Consider the following 11398-nt stretch of genomic DNA (forward strand, 5'->3'; position numbering starts at 1 on the left):
GAGGGAGACACAGAATTCGAAGCAGGCTCCAGGCTCTGAGCTGTCAGCACAGAGCCCGATGCGGGGCTTGAACTCACGGACCGTGAGATCATGACCTGAGCCGAAGTTGGGTGCTTAACCGACTGAGCCACCCAGGCGCCCCCCACCAAAAAATTTTAAATAAAGCAGGAGTGTGACAGTCTGTCACTGCTTCACTGCCAGGCTTGGCACATTGATGGACACACAGTAAACACGTAATGTTCATCAAGTAAGTATAAATGTGTTCTACTTCCCTTGACTTTCTAAATTACTACAACAGAGTAAAACATGGGAACAGAAACTTCAAATATCAAACTAAACGAGTTATCATTTTTACGACTACCAAAATGTTAAGTATTTAACATATAAAGAACACCTTTATGAAATTAAAAATCCTGCAAACTCTCTCACATACCCACCAAAGTAATCCTGTAATTTCAACTCCCTTACTATATAAACTAGTGAAATAAAATTAGTAACATACCGGCATGGTTACTGAAAAGTTAGCAGTTAACACAGCATGATTTCGACTGATTGACTGATCCCCTTCAATTAGAATGCCACAGTTTTTCCTTCCAACAACGTATTCAACACCAGTCAACAGTCTGAATGGTTCTATTAAAAAAAAAAAAAAAAAGTAAATGTATAGACACACATCCAGATACACATATATATGCAGGCAAATACTTCAATATTCTTATTTTACTATTTAAATGTTAATAATCAACTTTATATAAATCAAACTTGGGTTTTCTGGTAAAGTCTCACTGAAGAATGCAAAAGATTAGATAAATGGAAAACTCTAGAATTTTCTAAAGAGAAAACAATATTGAGCAGTGTCAATGCTTGCCCAAATTAACTTACACATTTCATTCATTACCCAACAAAAATCCCAATACTACGTCTGGAACCTGATAAATAGATTCAAAAATCCACTGGGAAATAAATGTAAAAAACTGTCAAGAAAAATATGAATATTTTTTTTTTTTAAATTTTTTTTTTTCAACATTTATTTATTTTTGGGACAGAGAGAGACAGAGCATGAACGGGGGAGGGGCAGAGAGAGAGGGAGACACAGAATCGGAAACAGGCTCCAGGCTCTGAGCCATCAGCCCAGAGCCCGACGCGGGGCTCGAACTCACAGACCGCGAGATCGTGACCTGGCTGAAGTCGGACGCTTAACCGACTGCGCCACCCAGGCGCCCCGAAAAATATGAATATTACAGAACCTCCCCTACCAGATGGTAAGCTATGTCATAAAGCTATAGTAATTAAAATGTATGGTATCAGGAAGAAACAACATAGATCAATGCAAAATTCAGCCCTGATTTAAGTGTGTATTTGGGGGGAATTTTGTTTTTACGTTAAAGATAGCATTTCAAACAAGCGGGAAAATGTTATTTGTTTTGTTTTGTTTTGTTAATGTTGCAATCACAAATTATGGGTTGCAACAGCATTTTGTTGGTAGCTAGTAGAGTTTTTGTATGGGAACCCAGGAGTCCATCACCGGAGTGGTAGGGTAATTAGGGCGGATAAACTCGCCTAAAAGTCAAGAATGCTGGCCAATGATGATAGAGGCATTTTTGTACTGCTACCTACCTTGGCTACAGGAACTCTGAGAGCCAGCCACAGGGCACGGCTGTTCTTGGAAAGCAACTGAATCGTACTCGCCCACCAACAGCTTACGTTCTACCTCAGCACGGCTCCAAGTCCACGGTGATGCCTTCATCTTTAGTCTTTTTTAGTACTTACTTTCCTAACCATTCGTTTTGGCCTTCTTCACACACTGTCAGTAAACTGAGGTAGGTCTTTGGCCCATCATAATGTTGCCTAAGGGCGACACCTAATCATAGGCTACAGCCGCTTAACAAGGACTCGGACACACCAGGCAACCAATTAACGGGACATAACCACCTGCCATGGCTGAAAATACACAGCAGAAAAAAAAATCTACTTTGTCAGTTCTGATGACGAAAAGGGCTCTAAAACAAAACTGAAATTACGCTTTCCTGTGGTTGCCACTTATCCGAGTCATGGCCGGTTTTTCGCAAGATTGAACAATGCGCTCGAGACAAAGTCATCTGTTGCCATCACGCGGTCTAGCCTGCGTTAACTTCATTCTCGTGTTTCGCCAAAAGCTCAAAACACTAGAGGACGCAACAAGTGGCCGGCCAAGGCTCAATTCGGCAGGGCCTGCAAGGCGGGTCAGAGCCGGTCCCAACCCCCGACCACTAGACGGTAGGCCGGGTGAGGGACGCCAACGCCACTGACAGCCCCTGAGCCCCACGCCCCCTCCACCGCGCACGCAAAAGCCGCGTTCAAAAGCACCGCGCTGCCCGGGAAGACACCGTGGTCCCCACACCCCGCTTCCGCAGCCTCCCGGGGCGGGAACGAAGGCGGCGCCGCAAGGCGGGGAGAAGGCCAAGAAGAACCGGAAGCATCGCTCCTCGGGGCCCCTCTCCCCACGGCAACTGCTCCCGGGAAAACAGTCCCGGGGGAATCTCCCTTCCGCCCTTACCTCGGGCCGGGCCCGCCACGGGGACCAGCTTCCACATGGGTCCGGGTCTTCTGGGGGGATGGACGACGTGCGGAAGCGTAACAGCAGCTGACCGACGTGCGCGGCCACAGCTCCCGCAATCGGCGTGGACTCCTGGACGTGCGCGCTCCCGGGAGCCGGTCCGCCTAGGAAGAGGAGGGATAACCAGGAGTGCGACGTGGGCTGCTAGTCGCCACCTGGTGGTGAAGGGATTGAACAGCGCAATCTGTATCGAAATGTGCTATATTAGGTTACGAAGTATGGATCCCATTGTAAATAAGATTATCTAACCTTTTGTGATTGTGAATGGAAATAATTTTAAAAATTAGCTACAAAGCAACCTTGACATAGTAACCAATCATGTAATTTCATGCATTTGCGATTTCTTAGATTGCAGTCATTCCTTTGTATGGATCCAAACGATGATGATAATTATAATGAAGATAAAGATTTTACCCCGCGTCAACTCATTATTTTTGCTCTTATCCAAGCCTTAATCAACTTCTCCTAACTTCTCTACTTCATAACATTACCCTTCCATCTAATCAGGAGCTAAACACTGGGGAGTCTATGCTTTCTTTTCATTTCTACTTGAACCAAACTGGTCCAAGCTCTTCTCTTAATACTCCAGTAGCCCCCTAATTCTTCACCACCCATCTCCTGCATAAATCCATTCTATATCTTGTACACTACAATATAAACATCCTAAAGCACGCTTGGGATCATATAATTTCTGGCTTTCTAAAGCATTTGTAATGAGAAGGAAAAAAATGTTACTTTAAGAGGCTGGTTTATCAATCTCCATTATAAACATAGATGCAAAAATCATAAACACAAAATTAGCAAATTTAATCAGGTGGTATATAAAAAGGATAATCATGACTTAGTGGGGCTTATTCCAGAAATGGAAGGATGGGTATTTGGGGGAAAGTCCAATATAACTCATCAGAATAACTGGGGGGGGGGGGGGGGAAGAAAATTCATATGATCATCTTGGAAGTTGTGGAGAAAAGAATTTGATAAAATTAAACATTTGCTCATGATAAAGACTCTCAGAAAAATAGGAATAGATGGAACATCCTTGATCTGATAAAGGGCATCTATGAAAAACTACTGCTTATGTTATACTTAAATCATTGAATGTTTCCCCCTGATGTAAACAATGAAACAAGGACATATTTGCTATTACCACTTGTTTTTAACTTGTTATTGGATGCTCCAGCCAATCCAATAAAGGAGAAAAATAAAAGGCATATAGATCAGAAAGGAAGAAATTACATTGTCATTCATAAGACATATGACTATATACAGTTAAAATCTAAAAGAATCTATCAGCAACTTAAATTAATGAGTGAATTTAATAGGGTCACTGGATACAATGACTATATACAAAATTTAATTGTATTCCAGAGAATAAATAGAAAATGACACATAAAATATACAATCATAATAGTACCCAAAGTCATCAAATACCTAGTTATAAATCTATAAAAAGATGTGATACAAAACATTACTGGCTGCAAAACATTGACAGAAATTAAATACTACATAAATGCAGCTATATCGATATTTATGGATTAAAATGTCATTTCTCCTAAAACTTATCTATAGATTCAAAGCAATTTCAGTAATGTTCCAGAAGATTGTTTGAAAGGAAATTGATAAGCAGATTCTAAAATACATATGGAAATTCAGAGGCAGAGAATATCCAAGGTAATTTCAAAAAAAAAACAAACAAACAAAAACGGGAGTACTTTCACTGCCAGATATTAAGACCTATTAAAAGGTTGTAGTTATTAAATCAGTGTTCTATTGGCACAAAGATAGAAAATAGGCAAATGGTCGAGAGAGAGAGAGACCTAAAAAAGATGCACACATGAAAGGTAATTTGACTTTTCAAAGGTGATTCTGCAGAGCAACGTAGGAAGTTGTTTTTTCAGAGGGAGGGGTTCAATAAAAGAACTTGGGGATATTGATTAACACTACAGAAGAAATGAAGGCTGACCACCTTCCTTACCAACAAAATACAAAAAAAATCAATTCCAGATGGATCATAAGTCTAAATATGAAAGTAAAATAGTAAATATTTTTACAAGAAAACATGACTGAGAAATAGACAAATATTTCTTTTTTTAATTTTTTAAATGTTTTTATTTATTTTTGAGAGGGGGGGAGGGGCAGAGAGAGAGAGGGAGACACAGAATCTAAAGCAGGCTCCAGGCTCTGAGCTGTCAGCACTGAGCCTGATGCGGGCCCTGAACTCACGAGCTGTGACCTGAGCCAAAGTCGGACACTTAACTGACTGAGCCACCCAGGCACCCCATGGCAGATATTTCTTAAACAGGACACAAAAAAGTATTCTCTGGAACCCATAATTCTTAAATTTTACTGATTTGGGGGATCCCCAACAATTCGTAGGGTTTTTCTTCTTATTCTTCTGGAGTAAACATGTTTCACCAAGGCCTCCAATTTTTATCAATCTAACTCGATTAGCATAATACCATCAATGTGGTAGACCAGTGTTGTGTTTTGTGAGATATCCAAACATTTCAAGTCTCTTAGGACTATATTATGACAGAGGGTAGAAAAGACAACATAGCCCTGGGGGAAGACTATAAATATTTTCTATTAGTTTTTCTAAGTGAATGCAAACACCTTCTAATCTTACTTTCTGATAAGGTTGGAAAAGAACACATTCATCATATCAACCACTTCAAGCCAGTTCCCTGAGGTCATGTTGCTCTGTTCTTGTAAAGATACCACATGCGGTACAGCAGCTCTAATTGTAGTTATGACTTGGAGTTCAATTGCAGTAGTCTATTATTTATTCTCCAGGAGCTGTTGGGTCTCTGGAGGCACATGAATGGTGAATTAAATGGATATGATGGGAACCAAAAGTGGCATTAATATCTACCATTCTCCTGTATTGTTTTTATTTAATATATTGGCTGTGCAATTTCAAAGGCTCCTTGTGGCCTTTCGCACTTTCATAACCCTTATCCCATAGGCCAAGAACCAATGTGGGTGTTATACTAACTACCAAATATGTCCTTTCCAACTATACGTTCAGGAGTGGGGAAACAACCACCACATTGGTCCATGTGCTCAGTGGACCTGCTGTATGCCAGATCTGGGCAAAAACTCCATTCATTACCTGGCTCCTGTATACCTCTATTCTAATTGAAGGTCATAATAATATTCAGGGTTCCTAGGTATCAATAATTGTGCCCATCAGTCTTCAAAATATTTAGGCATTGTCTTTTCTTCAGTGTATGGTTTCCCAAGGGAATGGCCGTAGGTCTCTTTGGAGAAGAATTGCTGGGGGCATGGGTGCATCACTGTATATTCTCACTGTGGTGTTACAGGGTCCTCCCTCTTGGTGTTCCTAGCTCTCCTTCAACTACTAGGATCTGGAATGATAAACTGGTTCAAGTCAAGAAACAGGGGAAGAGACTGAACTTTTTTATAGAGGCTGCCACTCTCAGCCTTGTGTTCATCCATCCCTGACTTTTCATTTTCATTGAGTATGCTTTCATTGGCTAGCTTCTGTCTTTCCCCTGAGGGGTGCCATGTTCTATTAATCATCTTCAGAACTCTCTGTAGGTCAAGACCTCTGGCTGCCATTCCATTCTTGCCACGCAGTAAGACAGTTGCACCCTTCTGATGCTGCTACCTGGCCTCTGTTGTTTCAAGATTCAGTTATCTTTGTTGCTATCTTTGAACCTATTTTGGTAACAGCATCTTTTATCATCAGCCATGAGGTATGGAGGAGAGCCCACCAGTGAGGCTGGTACCCCTCTCACCAGATAATTCCTAGTCACTTTCATAAATGGAGAATTTGAATCAGAACTTTGTCATCTGGTGGAGTTTCCAGCTTTATGTGCATAACCGCTCTAGCATACCACTTTTCTGAGCATTTTGCTCCCTGCTTCCACCATCTGCCATGACAATTCTATTTCTACTTCTCTCAGCATGGGCCACCACTTTCTTCAAGCCTCTAAGAGCCATCATGGAACTATGACAGTCGTATTTTCCAGGGTCCTTTCCAGGGCATTCATTTGTCTCTTCCTGGAGAGTGCTCCCAAATCGATAAACTCTCCCTTATCCAAATTTATTTTCCATTTGCCCCTTTTTCAGGATCCTCGGAATATAGTCCCAAAGGTACTCTCCTTGCTCCCACTGACACATTGATGGCTTTGCAGCTCCTTTTACTGTAAAGTCACGTCTTCTCTTATCAGGCCATGTCCTTCCCAGCTGGGTTACACTATAACTTAGCTCTGTTTATTTTCTGATTGCCAGGAGGGGTCACGGGGCAATGTTAAAGTGATAAAGGAAAATTTATCTGTCGCTTGGCAACTGCACAAGACTGATGATCAGAGCTTAGAAATTTTTTTTATTTTTTTTTAATCTTTTTTGTATCTAAAAAAATTTTTTTTTAACATTTATGCATTTTTGAGAGAAGAAGAGAGACAGAGCATGAGTGGGGGAGGGTCAGAGAGAGAGGGAGACACAGAATCTGAAGCAGGCTCCAGGCTCTGTGTTGTCCGCACAGAGCCCAATGCAGGACTCGAACCCACAGATGGTGAGATCACAACCTGAGCTGAAGTCGGACACTCAACCAACTAAGCAACCCAGGCGCCCCTCTTTTTTGTTTTTAAAAAAATTTTAATTCATTCATTTATTTTTTTATTTTGGTGGGGGCAGGGAGAGAATCTGAGGCAGGCTCCAGCCCCAGCATCAAGACCTACTTGGGGCTCCATCCCATGACCGTGAGCTCATGACCTGAGCTGAAATCAAGAGTCCGATGCTCAACCTACTGAGCCACCCAGGTGCCCCTAGAGCTTAAGAAAAATTTTAAAGGGGGAGACAATGCAAATAGAGTTTAAATTGGTAGCAGATTGGTCTGCTTACTATTCCAGGCCCCCTGCTTTGTGTAGCTTGCTGGTATCTGCTGTCACCTCCTGTTCTGCTGTAAGCGAAGACTGCTAGACCTTTTAAGTCTTCATGAAAACTTTCCTCTATGTCCTTCCTTAAGTGAAACAGAGCTCTCACCCTAGATCAGTTTTTCTCAACCGGTTCTGGGATAATTGCTCCAAAGCCTCTCCCATATTTACTGACCAGTAGGCTATCCACCATATTTATTGGCCAGGAGGATTACTATTTCCACCTAAACCTACACCTTCACTTTCCATTTTAGTCTATTACTCTTCCCTGCCCTGCAAAATCTCTCCTAGGTCCGAATCATTTTGTGGGAATACACACTCTTCATACATTATGTTACTGTTACCTATTGGAGGTATACCCATGTCACTTGTCCATATTCGTTGAGGACATCGCCACCTACAGGAGAGTTTTCGGCTCCATCCCAACTCTTGCCAGTATTTTCAAGTAACTGTAAGACACAAATGGAAAATTCATTCTACCCATTTCTCCGACTTTCTCAAATCCTAGGACTTTCCCCTCTACTCCCCACACACAACCTCTTCAGGGGCCACCCCTTAGATCACTTCATCACCAGGACCTTCCCCATCTTTAACATGCTACTTTCTGACAAGCTGCCTGGCCTTCTAGGTTTCTTATATGCTCACTCCATTACACCTGCTTTCAGCTTCATCCAGGTCTCTCGGCACTTGAGCCCTCCACTTTACCCAGGTGATCGGACTCCTTTTATCCTCCATCATATCCTGGTAAGGCTGGTTACCAGGATCGTAGCTTGAACTACTTTTACTCACAGCTCTGCTTTCAGTACTGGGAGCAGCTCTCAGCACTACTTTCATTCTCAGAGTCTCTGTAGCTCACTTGTCTAGGAGCCTTAACAAACCCCAATCATGAGCCAATTATACAACCACCTTCTATACTGAAGCTTCTGGATTAAATCTGCCTATCTTTGAAAACGTGAAACCAATGAAAATTCACAAGCTCTAATATCAGTTGAATTATAGAACAAGACTGATTAGTTCCACCTCTTGCTTTAAAAAAAAAAAAAATCCATTCTTGAGGCACCTGGGTGGCTCAGTCGGTTTAGCATCTGACTCTTGATTTCGGCTCAGGTTGTGATCTCATGGTAGTGAGATTGAACCCCAAGTCTGGCGCTGCACTGACAGCATGGAGCCTGCTTGGGATTCTCTCTCTCTCTCTCTCTCTCTCTCTCTCTCTCTCTCTCTCTCTCTCTCAAACATTAAAAAAAACCTCCATTCTCTGAAACCCTGAACAACTGTTCTATACCTTTGCCAGTCTCCTCAGATATGACCATCTCCTCTCCTCCTTCCAAAAATAGTGTTTCACATCTTACAGAGAAAGTTTTTATAAGGATTTATTTACCATTTCTGCCGAACTCTGCTTTTATCCCTATCATAAGATAAACTTCTTTTCTTTTCTTTTTTTAAATGTTTATTTTTGAGACAGAGAGAGACGGAGCATGAGTGGGGGAGGGGTAGAGAAAGAGGGAGACACAGAATCCAAAGCAGGCTCCAGGCTCTGAGCTGTCAGCACAGGATGTGGGGCTTGAACTCGTCAACTCCAAGATGATGACCTGAGTGGAAGTTGGACGCTCAACTGCCTGAGCCACCCAGGCACCCCGACAAACTTCTTTTCTTTTTTTATTTAAAAAAAAATTTTATTTATTTTTGAGAGAGAGAGAGAGGATGAGTAGGGGAGGGGCAGACAGAGGGAGATGCAGAATCTGAAACATGCTCCAGGCTCTTAGTTGTCAGAGCCTGATGCGGGGCTTGAACTGTGAACTGTGAGATCATGACCTGAGCTGAAGTTGGACGCTTAACTGACTCAGCCATCCAGATGCTCCTACACTTCTTTTCTTTTAAAATCTATACTTACACTTCATCCTTACCTTCTTATCTCTGGTTTCCAGGTATGATTTGACCCTTCAGTTTGAGATCAATTCTTCCATTTGTGCTCAATTTAAACCTGTCTCCTCTCATTTCTCCCAAGGCTTTGCGTTATCAGTTACCTCCTTCTCCTTCGTATTTTCAATTTCTCTGTTTCCTTCACCTTATCTCAAAAACATTTAAAAGATCATCTTGCGCATAGATCAATGTAACAGAACAGAAAACCTAGAAATGAACCCACAACTATATGGACAGTTAATCTTCAAAAGAGCAGAAGAGAATACCCGATGAAAAAAGTCTCTTCAACAAATGGTGCTGGGAGAACTGGACAGCAACGTGCAAAAGAATGAAGCTGGACTACATTCTTACACCATACTCAAAAATAAATTCAAAACAGATGAAAGACCGAAGTGTGACACAGGAAACCATTAAAATCCTAGAGGAGAACACAGGCAGCAACCTCTTTGACCTCAGCCATAGCAACTTCTTACCAGATATGTCTCCTGAGGCAGGAGACACAAAATCAAAAATAAACTTCTAGGACTTCATCAAAATAAAAACTTCTGCACAGCAAAAGAAACAATCAACAAAACTAAAAAGCAACCTATGGAAGGGGAGATGATATTTGCAAATGACATATCTGAGAAAGGGTTAGTATCCAAAATATATAAAGAGCTTATAAAACTTGGGGCGCCTGGGTGGCGCAGTCGGTTAAGCATCCGACTTCAGCCAGGTCACGATCTCGCGGTCCGGGAGTTCGAGCTCCGCGTCAGGCTCTGGGCTGATGGCTCAGAGCCTGGAGCCTGTTTCCGATTCTGTGTCTCCCTCTCTCTCTGCCCCTCCCCCGTTCATGCTCTGTCTCTCTCTGTCCCAAAAATAAATAAACGTTGAAAAAAAAATTTAAAAAAAAAACTCAACACCCAAAAATCAAATAATCCAGTTAAAAAAATGGCAGAAGAATGAATAGACATTTTTCCAAAGAAGACATACAGATGGCAACAGATACATGAAAAGATGCTCAACATCACTCAGCATCAGGGAAATGCAAATCAAAACTATGATAAGATATCACTTCACACCTGTCAGAATGGCTAAAATGGACAACAGAGAAAACAATAGGTGTTGGCGAGGCTGTGGAGAAAGGGGACCCTCTTACTTTTGGTGAGAATGCAAACTGGTGCAGCCACCTGGGAAAACAGTATGAAGGGTCCTCAGAAAGTTAAAAATAAAACTACACTAAACCCCAGCAATTGCACTACTAGGTATTTATCCACAGAACACAAAAAAACTGATTCGAAGGGGCACATGTACCTTGATGTTTATAGCAGCATATCAACAATAGCCAAATTATGGAAAGAGCCCAAATATCCCTTGACTGATGAATGATAAGCAACATGTGGTATATATATATGTGGAATATATATATACCATATATATATATATATACATATATATATATACACACTCACAATGGAATATATGTATATACATACATACATACAATGGATTTACTCATCCATAACAAAGAATGAAATCTTGCCATTTGCAATGATATGGATGGAGCTAGAGTGTATTATGCTAAGCTGAATAAATCCAAGAAGGCAAATACCATATAATTTCACTCATATGTGCACTTTAAGAAACAAAATAAATGAATACGGGAGGAAAAAGAGAGGTAAATCAAGAAACAGACTCAACTCTAGAGAGCAAACTGATGGTTACCAGAGAGGAGATGGGTAGGGGGATGGGCTAAGTAGGTGATGGGGATTAAGGAAGGCACTTGCTGTGATGAGCACTGGGTGATGTATGGAAGTGATGAATCACTAAATTCTACACATGAAACTAATAATAACATAGCTGTATGTTAGCTAACTGGAATTTAAATAAAAACTTGGGGAAAAAAAGATAAATAAAAAGACAATCTGGGGCACCTGGGTGGCTCTGTCGGTAAAGTGTCCAGCTTCAGCTCAGGTCATGATCTCACAGTTCGTGAGTTCCA

The 11398-nt window shown here is 41.5% G+C and overlaps 1 protein-coding gene across 5 annotated transcripts in view; it reads right to left on the reverse strand.

Moving 5' to 3' along the window:
- NBN (nibrin) overlaps positions 1-2694 on the reverse strand; it is a 58409-nt gene extending 55715 nt beyond the window's left edge. For 2 of the 5 annotated variants that reach the window (XM_045049658.1, XR_006592256.1), the window contains exons 1-2: positions 1618-2478; positions 503-633 (exon numbers count right to left, since the gene is read on the reverse strand). In XM_045049658.1, the coding sequence (XP_044905593.1) occupies positions 503-633; positions 1618-1747 (261 nt within the window). In that variant the 5' untranslated portion in view covers positions 1748-2478. Of the gene's footprint in view, positions 1-502; positions 634-1617; positions 2479-2536 lie in introns of those variants that run through there. The other 3 variants (XM_045049657.1, XM_045049659.1, XM_045049656.1) reach the window with 3 other exon arrangements.
- Positions 2695-11398: the final 8704 nt, after the last annotated feature.

Source organism: Felis catus, chromosome F2, assembly GCF_018350175.1.
Source record: "Felis catus isolate Fca126 chromosome F2, F.catus_Fca126_mat1.0, whole genome shotgun sequence".
Classification (NCBI taxonomy): Eukaryota; Metazoa; Chordata; class Mammalia; order Carnivora; family Felidae; genus Felis; species Felis catus.